Genomic DNA, 20,666 nt, shown 5'->3' with positions numbered 1-20,666 from the left:
TCCCGAAATGTGTTTGTCATTCTTTTTTGGTGTGGGTTCGCAGTGTGGCACATATTAGTAAGAGTGTTAAAGTTGTTTTATACGGCCACCGTCAGTGTGACCTGTATGGCTGTTGACTAAGTATGCCTTGCAGTCCATACGTGTGTTGGTCAAAGCCCGCACACAACATGTGACTGGGCCTGCACGCAGATAGTGTCAAATCTAACGTTAAAGGCACTGCCATAACGGCACGCCCTCAATATTGTTGCCCCGGGAGATTTTCGGGAGAGGCACTGACATTCGAAAGTCTCCCGGAAAAATCGGGAGGGTCAGAAAGTATGCAGCTGAGTCGCATCAGAGTGATCAAAGAGCCGCATGCGGCTCCGGAGCCGCGGGTTGCTGACCCCTGCCTTAAACGAATAGTTATTTAGCCTAAGCACTGTTTCAGCCACACTAAATCATTGTTTATGGTTCCCCTCCTTGGACAATTTTTTACACGGGTAAGTGCGTCGTGTATTTCTTGAATCTCCGGCTCTTACCTTTGTATGGACTCATTGATCGTTTATAAACTGAGTTCAGAGAGGACGTGACGCCAGAAAGAACACGCCACAGCCAGCTTCATAATAAAGCGGTTTCGTAGCTCGGAGCTAAGAACTGGAAATATGGAGGCGAGTAATTCAGACCTGCCCGTGTTTCTTCTTCTTCTACATGTACAGACCCTTGTGGAAATCACACAAGAATACCTTAAGAGAAAGCTATTGCAGCTATTTGGGATACAACACTTCTCAGACGGCAAGAGAACTTTCAAATGCCGAGGTCAGCTGTGATTCTACTTACCGAAAAACTTTGTCCATTTGTCGAAGGAGAGACAACGAGAATGCGGGCTCCCGTGGATGTGATAAACAAGGTAGCGTGTGCTTTGTATTACCTGGTCGTTGAGGGAAGACTACGGAAAACATTGAATGCATTTGCACTGGCAAGGCAGACCATATCAATTATTGTCTACCATGTATGTCGCGGACTCAACGTCTAGGTCAGTAGTTCTTAACCTTGTTGGAGGCACCGAACCCCACCAGTGAAAAATTAAAAAAAAAAATTCAAATTCAAGACAAAGTTATATGTTTTTGGTAACACTTTAGTATGGGGAACATATTCTAATTAACAAAGACTTAATTTAGAGTTATTTGGTTAGGGTTAGGGTTAGAGGGTTAGGGTCAGGGTTAGAGGGTTAGGGTTATAAAAAGGCTATGCTGAATAAGGCATTAATAAGTACTTAATAATGACTAGTTAAAAGCCAATATGTTACTAATTTGCATGTTAATAAGCAACTAATTAATGGTGAATATGTTCCCCATACTAAAGTGTTACCATGTTTTTTTAAAGGTGCATAAAATGAACCGTGCATGACCATCACCTTGTTCAAACAACAAAACCAACACAGTGCATAAACTCACAACAAATTACACACCTGCAAATCAGTCAGCTGTTGCTGTATGCGTAATACGCCCATAGGGAGAAGTTTGTATTTACACGATGAGTCGGGTGTGTTTTGACCTCCGCCGAACCCCTGAGGCCGACTCACCGAACCCCTAGGGTTCGATCGAACCCAGGTTAAGAACTACTGCCTTAAGAGAAAGCTATTGCAGCTATTTGGGATACAACACTTCTCAAACGGCAAGAGAACTTTCAAATGTCGAGGTCAGCTGTGATTCTACTTACCGAAAAACTTTGTCCATTTGTCGAAGGAGAGACAACGAGAATGCGGGCTCCCGTGGATGTGATAAAAATGGTAGCGTGTGCTTTATATTACCTGGTTGTCGAGGGAAGACTACGGAAAACATTGAATGCATTTGCACTGGCAAGGCAGACCATATCAATTATTGTCCATCATGTATGTCGCGGACTCAACGTCCAGGTCCAGAGTATATAAAGTCACCAAAAAGGAATGGACAGAGAAGGTTTGTTTGTTGTCAAATGTTCTTTGTCACATTGTGTACTTTCGTGTCCAATAAAGATTTGACTAATTTATGATGGCTCAGGTGTGGTTCACTACAATAGGGCCCCACAGCACACTGGATTCCAGTTAATTGAAATACCACAACACTGGATATTGTTCAGATAAGTTACGTTTAAGAACTTTCACACAAAGCAACACTGGAAGTGACTATGCTGTGCACATTTTCCGTGCATGCGTATCAGGTCGCTTTGCGCCGGCTACGGAGGGGGTCTTAAACGACCATTGTGTGTGTGTGGACAAGGATAAGGTTAGGTGGGATTTACCCTGGATAACCTTAGCCGGCTTAGTATAAACGCGGCCGGCCTAAAACTGTAGGGGAAGCTTTGAATGTGTCTTTTTTTTTTTTTGTTACTGTTTATAAATTATGTATTTTTACTTGCAGGACTGTGTGTCTGATCCATGTTTGAACGGAGGCTCATGTGTGGATCAGATTGACAAATATTCCTGCCTGTGTCCGGATGGCTATACGGGCAAAGTCTGCCAGTATGACATTGACGTTTGCGATGAGGTTGGCCATATTTGTTCTCACGGCGCTACATGCATTGACGGCAAAGGATCAAACTTCACTTGCAGGTGAGTTGATGGTCTGCGGTTGTTTTAGTGATATGATAATGTAGGGAAAGTGTGTCCAAACAACGGCCCGCGGGCCAAATACGACCTGCCGGCGTCTTCAATTCGGCACGTGAGACTGGCCTGTGAGACAGAATCAGAATTAGAAATACTTTTACAATCCTTGAGGGGAAATTAAGATTAAGACCAAGCTCAATAAAAAATTTGACCAGGAACGGTATATCCATATCACATATAAATATTAAGTGGTCTAATTGGTAAATGGTAAATGGGTTATATTTGTATAGCGCTTTTCTACCTTCAAGGTACTCAAAGCGCTTTGACACTATTTCCACATTCACCCATTCACACACACATTCACACACTGATGGCGGGAGCTGCCATGCAAGGTTAACCACGACCCATCAGGAGCAAGGGTGAAGTGTCTTGCTCAAGGACACAACGAACATGACGAGGTTGGCAGAAGGTGGGGATCAAACCAGGAACCCTCAGGTTGCTGGCACGGCAACTCTGCCAACTACGCCACACTATCCCTGTTTTGTACCGATTTGTTGCCTTAAATGATCCTTTCAAGTCAATTAAGTACAGTATTTACTTATATGACCCAATCCAAACAACCTTCCCTAGTCACGGTGCAAAAAAAAAAAAAAAAAATCAACCATTACAAAAATTCAACAAACATGGTCACATAACACAACCTGCTCATTGAACTTTGTGGATTTAACAATAAACGTCCACTCAACATAAAACAATCAAAATTACACCCATTTAAACCCATAAAATGCACAACACTCTCTCCACACTTACCCATGTTAGGCACATTTTCGCTGCTAGATATTTCTGATTGATTAAGCTTTCAAGGAGGTTATCACGGAAGTAAATATGTATGTATATATATATATATATATATATATATATATATATATATATATATATATATATATATATATATATATATATATATATATATACATATATATATATATATCCATCCATTTTCTACCGCTTATTCCCTTTGGGGTCGCGGGGGGCGCTGGAGCCTATCTCAGCTACAATCGGGCGGAAGGCGGGGTACACCCTGGACAAGTCGCCACCTCATCGCAGGGCCAACACAGATAGACAGACAACATTCACACTCACATTCACACACTAGGGCCAATTTAGTGTTGCCAATCAACCTATCCCCAGGTGCATGTTTTTTGGAGGTGGGAGGAAGCCGGAGTACCCGGAGGGAACCCACGCAGTCACGGGGAGAATATGCAAACTCCACACAGAAAGATCCCGAGCCCGGGATTGAACCCAAGACTACTCAGGACCTTCGTATTGTGAGGCAGATGCACTAACCCCTCCTCCACCGTGCTGCCCCTATATATATATATATATATATATATATATATATATATATATATATGTATGTATGTATGTATGTATGTATGTATGTATGTATGTATGTATGCATGTATGTATGTATGTATGTATATATGTATATATATATATATATATATATATATATATACATAGTTACTTTGCATGCAGTCCGCTATGCATTAAGGGACTTTAAGCAAGAAAACCCTCCAAATGATCAGAATTTGCATGGTTTTCTGCAAACTTGTTCACTCAATCAAACTGAACTGACCAATTATGAGCAAACAAGGTAATCAATCACTGTTATTTGTATTTCTTGTGCCATTAATTGTTTAATTAAATGTTTGACCTAAAGAAACATTTAAGTCACAGTATAGCTGAAGAACGCATGTCGACTGAGGCACTGTAAATGATTATTACACATATACAGGATATTTTGAATCCACAAAATGGTTTAAGGTCTCCAATGAAGAGATCATGTCACCCTGATAAAAAAAAGAATATCTATCATTAACTAGAGAAGTCTCGATCCAGACATTTGCCTTTTTAACTGATGGTCTGATGAGCTGCCAAGCCATTATCTACCACTGCTGTGTTGCAGTGTTTACATGGCTAAAGATTGTACTTCAGAAAAGTTGCACGCAATTACATTTCCACTTTCCTTGTTACAAACATGCATGAGTTGCAGGATTTTTTTTTTAATGCATTCTAAATATAAGAAAAATTCGATCAAAAGTCGGCTTACAATAAAGCCTATGGGAGCTGTTCAATTCTGCCTATAGAGCCCCTGAAATCATCTAAACACCTCCATTAGGGTTTTGTATACATGATGTAAGTATATGTGTAATGTAGTAACAGGCACATTTATAATAACATTTAATATTTACGTATTTTGATAATTTTAAGCATACGCAGCGCATTCATTTAAAAAACGCATCAAAGCGTTTGCTTTTTTTTTCTCTGTCACTGATTATTACTCACTGCAGACTGTATGAGAGCCAACAAACATAATAAAAACATCACTTACTGTGCAAAGTCTGCTGTCATTATGATGCCAACTGCTAGGATGTTAATATATTCCCATTTAGATGAAGAATGTCTCCTAATCCTCGCAAAGAAACAGGGTGAAAGGGAATCAAGCGCTTTTTGTGTCGTTCTAAATGGCTGTCATAGTCTCCCAACTTGTCAGATTATATCATCAACCATCTACATTTCAGGTGAGATCCATGATTTACGATCTAGAATAAACTTATAGCGAGCAAGGATGCAAGGAAACAGCAGACCACTCGATGATGTAAACATAGGGACACACGGAAGTGATCAGGTCGCCGCTATAAATAGTTTGTCTGTGTTAGCGTTTATAATAACAATATCACTAACTCTTGTTAATATTCAAGTCATGAAATGTAAATGGAGTATTGTTTGAATGGTTATTTATTGGATTTTATCGGCAAAATAGTGGAGCTCCTATTGGCTCAGCTGTAAGCAGACTTTTATTTATGTTTATTTAATATTTAGAATGTTTGTTTTTTTTATTCCATCCGTCGTCATGTCTTTCATAGGGATTGTGAATGGTAGGCAACATTTAAAAAAAAAAAAAGTGCAGTTGCCCTTTAAGTAAATGTAATGGCGTTACACATCTGATATATTTGTAAATATTGGATGGATATTTTTTAAAGAGATTAAAATAATGTTTTCATGTGATCTTGGAAAGGGCGCACAAACCCTAAAAATCTCAATTGGATTTTAATGAATGCATCTTGTCACCAATTAAAAAGGCATTTCCAGTGGCGATGTGTTTGTGTGTTCGATCATATGGCCCAGCGGTCCTTCAGGTAGATCATTACGATTTAATTGCAGACATGCTGTCCCCTGAGTGATGATATGCATCTAAATACATGTTGCATGTGGTTCGAGTGTTGCACATGAGACACTCCTCTCTCATGCTCTCCGACAGTTAATTGCACTGTCTGACCTTGTGCTGATGCGCTGCTGTACGCTCAGTGTCATGCTTTCATGTAGCCAGGACAACCATGACTCCAAAAAGGCCACTGCTCTCATACGGTATAGATTTATCGGACTGCATTTGTAATATTCCCTTCAAGGTAGGTTTTTTTGGAGTGTGTATTGCAAAGGTAATGCATGCTAAGCGTGGCATTTACAGGTAAACAATTGTACATGCACACCACATCAGGTACGCCTGTACAAATCAAATATGATCCAGTACTTTTTATTTATTTATTTATTTTTTTGATCCAGTACAAGAAGTGAACATTCAGTCAGTGCCAAACATGCTGGGTTTTAGTCGACGTTGTTTATCAGTGCAGTCTTTAAGCATGCAGTGGAAATCCAGGGTTAGCCCATACCCATCAGTGTTGATTGCGCTAATTGATTGATTAATTGAAACTTTTATTAGTAGATTGCAAAGGAAGAGAATACATTTTATAAAACAGTACAGTTTACAAAGTACAGTACATATTGACCACTAAATGGTAACACCCGAATAAGTTTTCAACTTGTTTAAGTCAGGGTCCACGTTCAATCGATCAATCAATCAATGTTTATTTATATAGCCCTAAATCACAAGTGTCTCAAAGGGCTGCACAAGCCACAACGACATCCTCGGTACAGAGAAAAATTCACCCCAGTGGGACGTCGATGTGAATGACTATGAGAAACCTTGGAGAGGACCACATATGTGGGTAACCCCTCCTCTAGAGGAGACTGAAAGCAATGGATGTCGAGTGGGTCTGACATAATATTGTGAAAGTCCAGTCCATAGTGGATCCAACATAATAACATAACATTCATTGTCATGTCTGTGTGATCATGTTTTGTTTTGGTTATGTTCGGTTTGGTTTTTGGACTCTTTGTGCACTCTTGTTTGTTTTGTCACCATAGCGCCCATTAGTTTCACCTGTTTCACGTTTTGCACTCGCGCACCTGTTGTCAATCATGTCTGTATTATTTAAGCCCATTGTTGCCAGGAAGTCAGCCTGGCGACATTAACTCTGTTACCCCTGTTACCGCTGCTACCCATGAGATTCCTGTTTACTATAGTTCATGCTTCATGCAATGCCACAGTAAGTGTTTTTGTTTCATGTTCATAGTTTCTGCCCATGTGCTAGTTTATTGTTTTCTTAGCCAAGATTATCTCTGCCTTGAGCGCGCCTTTTGTTTGTACCCCTTTTGTTAGTGTTAAAATAAATATGTACTTACCTTCACGCCATGTCCAGTCCAACTTTACTTGCATCTCGGGAAAACAAATACCCCATAGACCACGTCTTGACATTCATCAATTCATGGTAAGACTGCAAGGGAGCTAAGCTTCCCCTAAAATGTCAGAAAAAATTAAGTGGTCAAATATTTACTTTTGTGTTTACATTTCATTTACTAAATATGCGTTATAACTTTTGTTTAGAAGTTTCGTGACAACTGATGCAACTTTCTTTTTATTTATTGTATTCATTGACTTCATAGTGGATTTTTCCACTTTAGCCAAACTTGATTGTCATTGGATAAATGCTCGGATTTGTCCCGCCCATCAGACGCAGAGCTTCTGCGTGATGATTGGATGACCTGTCTGAGGCTGAGACCCTTTTTGATTGACAGCAAAATGAGTTAATCAGTGATCTTGAAATATACACCATTGCCAGAGTATTGATATACAGAATTTTCAATCAATCAATTAATCAAAGTGTATTTATATAGCCCTAAATCACGAGTGTCTCAAAGGGCTGCACAAGCCACAACGACATCCTCGGCTCAGATCCCACATCAGGGCAAGAAAAAAGTGAACCCAATGGGCTACAATGAGAAACCTTGGAGGGGACCGCAGATGTTATTAGAGACTGCACTGTTTACAAACCCCGTTTCCATATGAGTTGGGAAATTGTGTTAGATGTAAATATAAACGGAATACAACGATTTGCAAATCATTTTCAACCCATATTCAATTGAATGCACTACAAAGACAAGATATTTGATGTTCAAACTCATAAACTTTTTTTTTTTGCAAATAATAACTAACTTAGAATTTCATGGCTGCAACACGTGCCAAAGTAGTTGGGAAAGGATTTGTTCACCACTGTGTTACATGGCCTTTCCTTTTAACAACACTCAGTAAACGTTTGGGAACTGAGGAGACACATTTTTTAAGCTTCTCAGGTGGAATTCTTTCCCATTCTTGCTTGATGTACAGCTTAAGTTGTTCAACAGTCCGGGGGTCTCCGTTGTGGTATTTTAGGCTTCATGATGCGGCACACATTTTCAATGGGAGACAGGTCTGGACTACAGGCAGGCCAGTCTAGTACCCGCACTCTTTTACTATGAAGCCACGTTGATGTAACACGTGGCTTGGCATTGTCTTGCTGAAATAAGCATGGGCGTCCATTGTAACGTTGCTTGGATGGCAACATATGTTGCTCCAAAACCTGTATGTACCTTTCAGCATTAATGGCGTCTTCACAGATGTGTAAGTTACCCATGCCTTGGGCACTAATACACCCCCATACCATCACAGATGCTGGCTTTTCAACTTTGCGCCTATAACAATCCGGATGGTTCTTTTCCTCTTTGGTCCGGAGGACACGAAGTCCACAGTTTTCAAAAACAATTTGAAATGTGGAATCGTCAGACCACAGAACACTTTTCTACTTTGTATCAGTCCATCTTAGATGAGCTCAGGCCCAGCGAAGCTGACGGCGTTTCTCGGTGTTGTTGATAAACGGTTTTCGCCTTGCATAGGAGAGTTTTAACTTGCACTTACAGATGTAGCGACCAACTGTAGCTACTGACAGTGGATTTCTGAAGTGTTCCTGAGCCCATGTGGTGATATCCTTTACACACTGATGTCGCTTGTTGATGCAGTACAGCCTGAGGGATCGAAGGTCACGGGCTTAGCTGCTTATGTGCAGTGATTTCCCCAGATTCTCTGAACCCTTTGATGATGTTACGGACCGTAGATGTTGAAATCCCTAAATTCCTTGCAATAGCTGGTTGAGAAAGGTTTTTCTTAAACTGTTCAACAATTTGCTCATGCATTTGTTGACAAAGTGGTGACCCTCGCCCCATCCTTGTTTGTGAATGACTGAGCATTTCATGGAATCTACTTTTATACCCAATCATGGCACCCACCTGTTCCCAATTTGCCTGTTCACCTGTGGGATGTTCCAAATAAGTGTTTGATGAGCATTCCTCAACTTTATCAGTATTTATTGCCACCTTTCCCAACTTCTTTGTCACGTGTTGTTGGTATCAAATTCTGAAGTTAATGATTATTTGCAAAAAAAAAAGTGTTTATCAGTTTGAACATCAAATATGTTGTCTTTGTAGCATATTCAACTGAATATGTGTTGAAAATGATTCGCAAATCATTGTATTCCGTTTATATTTACATCCAACACAATTTCCCAACTCATATGGAAACGGGGTTTGTAGAAAGTGGCTGCAAATGAGCTTCCTCTACTTGAAAGCCCATTAACAGCCACCACTGATACCCCTTCCAGCCCTTCGCCATTGAGTAAAATAAGAGTTACTTTGTCTCTTATTACCGTGCTAATCAAAAAAAAGTTATTAAAATGTTAATTAGAAATAGTGTTGGTAAAGGAAATTTGTGTTAACTCGTTATTATCGCGTTATTTTAATTTTCCTGAGGGAACTCTCCTGAAGGAATCAATAAAGTACTATCTATGCATCTATCTTTGACAGCCTTATTTTAAACTCATGTTGTGGCCGCTTCATATTGAATTTGTCAGCGCTTTTAGTAGAAAAAAATAAAGTTTTGTTTACTTAAAAACCTTTTATTTAGGGGGAATTGATGAAGCTATTGGAGCTGCATCTAATAGGGGTAACCAGTGGTGTTCTCTGCTGGCCTTACATAACCAGAAATCATAATCATAATTGAAGACAAAAGTAATTTTGAATTTACTTTCCCTAAATATCTAAAAGTATTCATATTCTCTTCATGTCATATTATGCTCCTTCCAGCGCTGTTGTTTTTTAGTTTATAGAGTTTTTATCCAATCAGAATTTAGCTAGCTTATGTTGCCATGCTGTACGAAATCTGCCCGGGGCCTTCAGAATCAACAATGCGGGCATCCGTGCACTGTAAGTGAACGGGCACAAACATTTGACAGACAGTTGCGATAGCCAATCGGATCACAAGTTGTTGTCAGTAAGGCCTTCTAGCTGGCCTAAGGCAGATATATACCGTATTTTTCGGACTATAAGTCCTAGTTTTTTCCATAGTTTGGCCGGGGGTGCGACTTATACTCAGGAGCGATTTTTGTATGAAATTATTAACACATTACCGTAAAATATCAAATAATATTACTTAGCTCATTCACGTAAGAGACTAGACGTATACGATTTCATGGGATTTAGCGATTAGGAGTGACAGATTGTTTGGTAAACATATAGCATGTTCTATATGTTATAGTTATTTGAATGACTCTTACCTACGTTAACATACCAGGCACGTTCTCAGTTGGTTATTTATGCGTCATATAACGTACACTTATTCAGCCTGTTGTTCACTATTCTTTATTTATTTTAAATTGCCTTTCAAATGTCTATTCTTGGTGTTGGGTTTTATCAAATACATTTCCCCAAAAAATGCGACTTATACTCCAATGCGACTTATATATGTTTTTTTCCTTCTTTATTATGCATTTTCGACCGTTGCGACTTATACTCCGGAGCGACTTATACTCCGAAAAATATGGTATATTGTGATGTTATGAGCTAGGTAACATAAGAACTCCATTACCCAGCATGCCACTGTAGTGAAGAGCATGCACAGTTCATGTAACATGTACAGTAGGTACATGTTATTGATGAGCACGCTGTGGAGTAAACTTTAAGAACTCAGCCAACACGCCTCGTCTGCATCTTTTGTGATTAGAAAAGACAACACATATATTTGCAAGGCCATTTTCAAGAAGGATATTTAAAGATAATCTACATTTTCACGGAACATCTTCGGTGAGGAGGAGGTGGGGGTTCAACGTCTGACGATTCAACTGCGAGGTTGATAGTCAAATCAGACTCCCCCAAATTAAATTGTCAACTATTCTAAGATACCCCATGAATTGATTAACGTGAACCCCGACTCAAACAAGTTGAAAAACTTATTCGGGTGTTACCATTTAGTGGTCAATTGTACGGAATATGTACTGTACTGTGCAATCTACTAATAAAAGTTTCAATCAATCAATCAATCAATCAATCCCACTGTTTATTATGTGGCTGTGCAATTATAACATTGCAAACTGCCGGGGATAGTTAGCAGAATTATTATAATGTGTGTTTGTATCAAGGAATTATGCTAATCATATTATGAAAACTTTCCAAATGTTGTACAAACATTATGTTACAAGCTATTGAATGCAATTTCATTCATATACTTATAAGAAAATAACAATTGTTTTTGTTTCTTTTTTGAGTGCATCCACATTTTGTTTCGTGCTGAATGTACTCGTGCAGCAGTTTCTTGATCAAACAACATGGAAAACAGATTGTTGTTTATCTGAGCGTCATGTTTGAAGTTATGCATATTCTGTTCTGCACCTGTCCAACAAACAGCCTCAGAAGCACTGTGTCGCGGATGGTCAGCTTGGAGGTTACGCATGAAAGAACTCGCCTGTTTTCTCTTGCTGCTGTCGTGCATGACGAAATCCAAAGTATCTCAAAGAGATCACTTCCATCAAACCCGAGAAGCAAAAATATTTCAACGATTGCAGCACACTGCAAAAAGTCAGTGTTCAAAAACAAGAAAAAAAAATTACAAAAATTAGGCATATATTATTTGAATTAAGCAAAATTATCTGCCAATAGAACAAGAAAATTCGGCTTGTCAAGACTTTCCAAAACAAGTAAAATTAGCTAACCTCAATGAACCCAAAAATACCTTAAAATAAGTATATTCTCACTAATAACTAGTGCACTTTTCTTGGGAGAAAAAAAGAGACCTTTTTGCTCAATATGTTGAAAAATATTCTTAAATTAAGTAAATGCTAGTGCCATTATCTTGAAATAATGATACGCGCTCGGCATCATGATTTTTTTTTCATGCTTGAAGTAAAAAATTATTACTCTAAAAAAGTAGTTTTAGTTGATGACACAGCTTGGCAACAGTTGATATTCTGATCTCAAGCATATATCAATCAATCAATCAATCAATGTTTATTTATATAGCCCTAAATCACAAGTGTCTCAAAGGGCTGCACAAGCCACAACGACATCCTCGGTACAAAGCCCACATAAGGGCAAGAAAAACTCACCCCAGTGGGACGTCGATGTGAATGACTATGAGAAACCTTGGAGAGGACCGCATATGTGGGTAACCCCCCCCCCCTCTAGGGGAGACCAAATGCAATGGATGTCGAGTGGGTCTGACATAATTTTGTGAGAGTCCAGTCCATAGTGGATCCAACATAACAGTAAGAGTCCAGTCCATAGTGGGGCCAGCAGGACACCATCCCGAGCGGAGACGGGTCAGCAGCGCAGAGATGTTCCCAATCGATGCACAGGCGAGCGGTCCACCCCGGGTCCCGACTCTGGACAGCCAGCACTTCATCCATGGCCACCGGACCTGTGCCCCCCCCCCTCCACAAGGAAGAGGGGAGCAGAGGAGAAAAGAAAAGAAACGGCAGATCAACTGGTCTAAAAGGGGGGTCTATTTAAAGGCTAGAGTATAAAAATGAGTTTTAAGATGGGACTTAAATGCTTCTACTGAGGTAGCATCTCTAATTGTTACCGGGAGGGCATTCCATAGTACTGGAGCCCGAATAGAAAACGCTCTATAGCCCGCAGACTTTTTTTGGGCTCTGGGATTATTTCACTCAATATAGGTCATAGAATCTCAGCAACAAGCTGTAATATCTTACTGAGATAATTTAGGACCAAAACACTTAAAACAAGTAAAACACTCTAACATAAAATCTGCTTAGTGAGAAGAATGATCTTATCAGACAGAAAATGAGCAAATATCACCCTTATTTGAGATATTTAATCTTACTTAGATTTCAGTTTTTGCAGTGCAAAAGTTGTTCTAGCAACACTTTTTTGCGTTGATTTCTTTGAATTATTTATACCAGTGGTCCCCAACCTATTTGTAACTGCGGACCGGTCAACGCTTGTCATGAAAAAATACAATCATGTGGGAGTCTGGGGTTTATATTGACCTCTGCATCATGACATCATTACATTGACAGCTGCATCATAAGACAACAACAGCAGAGTAAAAACGTAAAAGTTTTTTTTTTTTTTTGTCATTAAAAAATACAATCATGTATGCTTACGGACTGTATCCCTGCAGACTGTATTGATCTATATTGATATATAATGTAGGAACTAGAAATATTAATAACAGAAAGAAACAACCCTTTTGTGTGAATGAGTGTGAATGATTGGAGGGAGGTTTTTTGGGTTGGTGCACTAATTGTAAGTGTATCTTGTGTTTTTTATGTTGATTTAATAAAAATAAAAATAAACATAAAAAATTGTGCGGCCCGGTACCAATCGATCCACGGAGAGGTACCGGGCCGCGGCCTGGTGGTTGGGGACCACTGATTTATACCTTAAGGCCTAAGGTAATTCAGTGTACAAAAAGTTTAGCAAAATAAACAGCTTTAACATTATTAAAACATCAATTTAAAAATGTTGCTGGAATTTTGACTACGACAGGGATTTGAACCTAAGATATTCTGCTTTGCAACACAAGTACTAATGACGCGCTTCACGAGAACCACCAGAAGTTCAAGGGGGAAATCGGTTCGTGCCATTCATTTTTTCGTTTGGAATCCAAAAATAGTTTTACATAAAAATCCACTTTTCCTGATTTGTGGTTTGAAAATAAGAAAATAAAAAAACGTTATCCATTATATGTTATCTGATTTTATTGGTGTTTTTAAAAATCAAAAATGAGAATTAAAACAACGAGTGGAAAGCCAATTCCTCTATTCCCTGTTCAAGGTTTGAACATATGCACAGATTGCACATGTGTTTGTGTGTTTAATTGTTTTGAACAGCACTTATACAGTAGGTAAAATGTGTCATTTATATGACGGATATATTAAAAGGTGGATGGATGGTTGAATGGATGAATTGGAAAGATAGAAGTCAAGAAATGTACCGTCTGGATGGACTATATACAGTAAATCCTCCAGAAAGTTTACACCATTCTCTACCAGGAGGAAAAATATAATTTTCCGCAAAGGCGACTTATCTTTTGGATTTCACAGTTGAATATTCCGTTTTACTTCAGAAACCGACAGGCACCTTGCTCTCTTTGCGACACAAACAAACAAGTCCATCAGGAGTCAGGACCAATTAGTGCATCAAAATTTGATGACGTCATCCATGACTAAATTAAAGTATCCAAAATACGTTAGTTTGATCAAATCAGTGAGCGTGGGGTGCCATCTCATACTGGGTGCAAAAAGAGGCCGTCTCCTGTAGGGTTGTGCGGTATACCGGTATTAGTATAGTACCGCGATACTGATGAATCACATTCGGTACTATACCGCCTTTGAAAAGTACCGGTCCGCCACACCCCCCGCGCCCCCGTCGTCATCACGTCTTGTCTTTGCTGGTTTACGAGCAGACGAGCATGTTCGGCAGCGCACAATCACAGAGTACTTACAAGCAGACACAGTGTGTAGACAGAAAAGGGAGAACGGACGCATTTTGGCTTAAAAACTAACGTTAAAGGTGAAGTTATAACACTGAAACGCCCACCGGAAGAGGTGCTTTAAGACAGTGGTCCCCAACGACCGGGCCGCGGCCCGATATCGGTCCGTGGATCGATTGCTACCGGGCCGCACAAGAAATTAAAAAAATATATACAAAAAATATATATATATATTTATATATATAGTTTTTTTTTATTAAATCAACATAAAAAAACACAAGATACACGTACAATTAGTGCACCAACCCAAAAAACCTCCTTACCCCATTTACACTCATTCACACTCATTCACACAAAAGGGTTGTTTCTTTCTGTTATTAATATTCTGGTTCCTACATTATATATCAATATATATCAATACAGTCTGCAAGGGATACAGTTCGTAAGCACACATGATTGTATTTTTTTATGACAAAAAAAATAAATAAAAAAATTGTTAAAAAATAATTTTACGTTTTTACTCTGCTGTTGTTGTCTTATGATGCAGCTGTCAATGTAATGATGTCATGATGCAGAGGTCAATATAAACCCCAGACTCCCTGTGTGTGTTTGGATGGATTTAATTAATTCAGTTCAGTCCAGTTTCAGTTTATTTCAAACATGCATACGATACAATGTAATACCGGTACATCACACAATTCCAGTTGTTTCATTACAGCACATCTGAAAAGGAGTAGGAAGAAGCAGAGCTTATTTAATCCTACCCCTTTTCATAACATAGACATTTCCTTGTTCTCAGTAACAGAACAGTGAACAAATAAATAATATACCATCGTAAGCAAACAAATATTAAATACATAAATAATCTTTGTCTCAAGAAAAAAAAAGATGTTCATCACAATTCTTATTCTTTGTACTTTGTGAACACTTGTAGTTTGAACAGTCTCTTAAACTGAATCATATTGGTGCTTTGTTTGATTTCTTTGGTTAATCCGTTCCATAATTTAATTGCACATACAGATATGCTAAAGGTTTTAAATGTTGTACACAAATGTTTTCAATTAGATTTTCCTCTAAGGTTATATTTCTCCTCTTTTACTGAGAAGAATTAGTGATAGAATAAACATTCATTTAATTAGAGCAGTGGATCTTAACCTTGTTGGAGGTACCGAACCCCACCAGTTCCATATGTGCATTCACCGAACCCTTCTTTAGTGAAAAATAAAATGTTTTTTTTTTTTTCAAATTCAAGACAAAGTTATGTTTTTTTTACTTGCGCACAAAATGAACCGTCCATGGATATCACCTTGTTCAAAGAACAAAACCAACACAGTGCATGAACTCCCAACAAATTACACACCTGCAAATCAGATGGAAAATTAGAGGGAACATTGTGTGGGGTGTAATCCATAATACGCCGATAGGGAAACATTTTTATTTACACGATTAGAGATGTCCGATTATATCGGCCTGCCGATATTATCGGCCGATAAATGCGTTAAAATGTAATATAGTAAATTATCGGTATCGTTTTTTTTTTTTATCGGTATCGTTTTTTTAATTTTATTTTTATTTTTTAAATCAACATAAAAAACACAATATACACTTACAATTAGTGCACCAACCCAAAAAAAAAACCTCCCCCATTTACACTCATTCACACAAAAGGATTGTTTCTTTCTGTTATTAATATTCTGGTTCCTACATTATATATCAATATATATCAATACAGTCTGCAAAGGATACGCATGATTGTGCGTGCTGCTGGTCCACTAATAGTACTAACCTTTAACAGTTATTTTTACTCATTTTCATTAATTACTAGTTTCTATGTAACTGTTTTTATATTGTTTTACTTTCTTTTTTATTCAAGAAAATGTTTTTAATTTATTTATCTTGTTTTATTTTATTAATTAAAAAAAAAAAGTACCTTATCTTCACCATACGTGGTTGTCCAAATTAGGCATGATAATGTGTTAATTCTACGACTGTATATATCAGTTGATATCGGTATCGGTTGATATGGGTATCGGTAATTAAAGAGTTGGACAATATCGGCATATCGGATATCGGCAAAAAGCCATTATCGCACATCCCTATACACGATGAGTTGGGTGTGTCTTGACCTCCACGCAAACCCCTGCGGCCGACTCACCGAACCCCTAGGGTTCAATCGAACCCAGGTTAAGAATCAGGTCAGGTCAGGAATAAACATTCTTCTAAAAGAAAAACTATCTGTTTTTACTATTTTTTTAGGGTCAGACTGGCACCACAAATGATTAGTCTGTTTTTGCTGAAAAAAATTGTACAGAGTTATCAAAATTAGAATTTTTAAATTGAGAGTTTCATTTTTGGTTGTTAGAAACGACTCAATTGCAACCCACATCAGTGGGATGTGTTTTTACTGTTTTTACTATTTTTTAGGGTCAAGCTGGCACCACAAATGATTAGTCTGTTTTTGCGATCAGTTATATGATTTGCCTGAGTAGCTGGACAGGACTAACAAAAAAAAAAAAAGGAGATGTTTGTTTTTGCGTCTGAACTTTTCATATGTTTTCTTAGCTGTTCCGCAGGTTTCACGGGGGATTTCTGTGAAGTGGAAGTTAGCGAGTGTGCCTCATCTCCCTGCCACGACGATGCTATTTGCCAAGATGGTATTAATAGCTACGTCTGCCACTGCGGGTCAGGTGAGTCACTCACACGTTGTGGAGGTTTGTCAAGTGACATCAAGATGACGAGGCCACGCCGTCTGTCGCGCAAAATTCTTTGTTATTGCTTCCTCTTCCTGTGCCCCACTTTCGCAGAGTGCTCCTAACCATATGTAAAGCATTTTAATACCCGAGCAGCGTTCACATGAGATTGAAGGCAAACCGCATAAGGTGGCTTGAAAGGTTATTATCATGCCTTTCCTCAGCACCTTCTCATAGTCAACTCGCTTTCTCTGGGGAACCATCTAGTGATACAGTGCTAAAATAAAGTGATAAATAGATCAGTGTTTTTCAACCACTGTGCCGCGGCACACTGGTGTACTGTGAGATATTGTCTGGTGTGCCGTGGGAGATTATGTAATTTCACCTAATTGGGTTAAAATAATTTTTTGCAAACCTGTATGTATAATCCGCAAATGTGCTGTTGTTAAGTGTCTGTGCTGTCTAGAGCTCGGCAGAGTAACCGTGTAATACTCCTCCATATCAGTAGGTGGCAGCAGATAGCTAATTACTTTGTAGTTGTCGGGAGCATGGTTTGTCGTGATCACAATTTGCAGACGACAGCGGGAGGCAGAGTGCAGGTAAAAAGGTATCTAATGCTTAAACCAAAAATAAACAAAACACGAGTGCTTCTAGGAAAAGGCATTCAAGCTTAGGGATGGCTATGCTAAATGAAGCTAAAACTGAACTGGCTGCTAAAAGTAAACAAAAACAGAATGCTGGACTACAGCAAAAACTTAAAGGGGAACATTATCACAATTTCAGAAGGGTTAAAACCATTAAAAATCAGTTCCCAGTGGCTCATTTTATTTTTCGAAGTTGTTTTCAAAATTTTACCCATCACGCAATATCTCTAAAAAAAGCTTCAAAGTGCCTGATTTTAACCATGGTTATATACACCCGTCCATTTTCCTGTGACGTCACATAGTGATGCCGATACAAACAAACATGGCGGATAGAACAGCAAGTTTATAGCGACATTAGCTCGGATTCAGACTTGGATTTCAGCGGCTTAAGCGATTCAACAGATTATGCATGTATTGAAACGGATGGTTGTAGTGTGGAGGCAGGTAGCGAAAACGAAATTGAAGAAGAAACTGAGCCATATCGGTTTGAACCGTATGCAAGCGAAACCGACGAAAACGACACGACAGCCAGCGACACGGGAGAAAGCGAGGACGAATTCGGCGATCGCCTTCTAACCAACGATTGGTATGTGCTTGTTTGGCATTAAAGGAAACTAACAACTATGAACTAGGTTTACAGCATATGAAATACATTTGGCAACAACATGCACTTTGAGAGTGCAGACAGCCCAGTTTTCATCAATTAATATATTCTGTAGACATACCCTCATCCGCTTTCTTTTCCTGGGGGTCTGGCGGCAGATTTCTTTGACTTTATCGTTGGAAATGCATCTGCTTCGAGTGTCGCAGGATATCCACACATTCTTGCCATCTCTGTCATAGCATAGCTTTCGTTGGTAAAGTGTGCGGAACAAACGTCCAATTTCTTGCCACTTTCGCATCTTTGGGCCACTGGTGCAACTTGAATCCGTCCCTGTTCGTGTTGTTACACCCTCCGACAACACACTGACGAGGCATGATGTCTCCAAGGTACGGAAAACAGTCGAAAAAACGGAAAATAACAGAGCTGATTTGACTCGGTGTTTGTAATGTGTTTGAGAAAATGGCGGATCGCTTCCCGTTGTGACGTCACGTTGTGACGTCATCGCTCCAAGAGCGAATAATAGAAAGGCGTTTAATTCGCCAAAATTCACCCATTTAGAGTTCGGAAATCGGTTAAAAAAATATACGGTCTTTTTTCTGCAACATCAAGGTATATATTGACGCTTACATAGGTCTGGTGATAATGTTCCCCTTTAAAGCGCGTGGAGAAGCAGACGGCGTCCACAAAGTACATTCGTACATGACATGACAATCAACAACAAAATAGGAGCGCAAGACAAGAACTAAAACACTACACACAGGAAAACACCAAAAAAAACACCCAAATAAGTCACGGCGTGATGTGACAGGTCGTGACAGTCCACCTACTTTGAGACAAGAGCTATAGTGATGCATGCTTGGTTATGGTTCGAATTCAAATCCAACAATTGCGAGAACAACTTTTTATTGTCAATATCGGCTGCTGAGTTTCATTTTTTTATGCTTTCTGCTGGTAGTGTGCCTCAGGATTTGTTCGGCTCAGAAAAGGTTGAAAAACACTGAAATAGATGATACCGACGCGCCTCATTAAAATGTATGCAGCGCCTGTACTCTTTAGTGAGAGCCTTTTCTTGTCATTGCATATGTGTGAACCCCAAAAGAAGAAAATCAACGTAGGAGCATCTGATTGATATTCACTTCAGAGGGAGGAAGTGGGAGAGCCAGGGCTCACCAGTGCACTCTGTGGGCTTTTGTTCCTGGCAGGTTGGACAGGCCTTCACTGTGAGGCTGACATTAATGAGTGCCTTCCACAGCCCTGCAACCAGGGGATATGCGTCCAGAATGATCCCGGCTACGGCTACACCTGTTTCTGTCGTCCTGGATTCGTGGTGAGACTCCCACCTGTTTCTACCTCGCCATTATTTTTTTTTATTGGAACAAACTTTTATCCTCTTGCACCCTCAGCTCTCTGGGGCTCCCCCTCGGTAATCATCGTTATTGCATAGTGATAACGTAGTTTTTTCCATGCTGATAAAATACTGATACAATACCGCAGCAATACACTTATTAGAGCAGGGGTGTCAAACTCATAATAGCTCAGAAGGAAAATCTATTGCCAAGTGGGCCGTAATGGTAAAATCATGGCATGATAACTTAAAAATAGAGACAACTCCAGGTTGTTTGCTTTGTTTTACTTTGGCCAAAAATAGAACAAGCACATTCTGAAAACATACAAATCACAACTAATCCTCTAGACCAGGGGTCGGCAACCCGCGGCTCCGGAGCCGCATGCGGCTTTTTGATCACTCTGATGCGGCTCGATTGCATACTTGCTGACCCTCCCGATTTTTCCGGGAGACTTCCGAATTTCGGTGCCTCTCCCAAAAATCTCCCGGGGCAACAATATTGAGGGCGTGCCGTGATGGCAGTGCCTTTAGCGTCCGATTTTACACTAGCTGCGTGCCGGCCCAGTCACATGTTGTATGCGGGCTCTGCTGTAAACACGTAAGTGACTGCAAGGCATACTTAGTCAACAGCCATACAGTTCACACTGAGGGTGGCCGTATAAAACAACTTTAACACTATTACTAATATGCGCCACACTGTGAACCCGCACCAAACAAGAATGACAAACACATTTCGGGAGAACATCCGCACCGTAACACAACATAAACACAACAGAACAAATACCCAGAATCCCATGCATCCCTAACTCTTCCGGGCTA

The 20,666-nt window shown here is 39.5% G+C and overlaps 1 protein-coding gene across 1 annotated transcript in view; it reads left to right on the top strand.

Annotated features, from left to right (window-relative positions):
• The window catches only part of eys (eyes shut homolog), a 683,137-nt gene that overhangs the window by 358,851 nt on the left and 303,620 nt on the right, over positions 1–20,666 (top strand). Inside the window, exons 30-32 of the mRNA XM_061958758.1 lie at positions 2,379–2,569; positions 17,127–17,251; positions 19,705–19,829. Coding sequence (XP_061814742.1) covers positions 2,379–2,569; positions 17,127–17,251; positions 19,705–19,829 — 441 coding nt within the window. The remainder of the gene's footprint in view (positions 1–2,378; positions 2,570–17,126; positions 17,252–19,704; positions 19,830–20,666) is intronic.

Source organism: Nerophis lumbriciformis, linkage group LG02, assembly GCF_033978685.3.
Source record: "Nerophis lumbriciformis linkage group LG02, RoL_Nlum_v2.1, whole genome shotgun sequence".
Classification (NCBI taxonomy): Eukaryota; Metazoa; Chordata; class Actinopteri; order Syngnathiformes; family Syngnathidae; genus Nerophis; species Nerophis lumbriciformis.
Note: the sequence above shows the minus strand (reverse complement) of the source record. Positions and strands in the feature narration are given on the sequence as shown.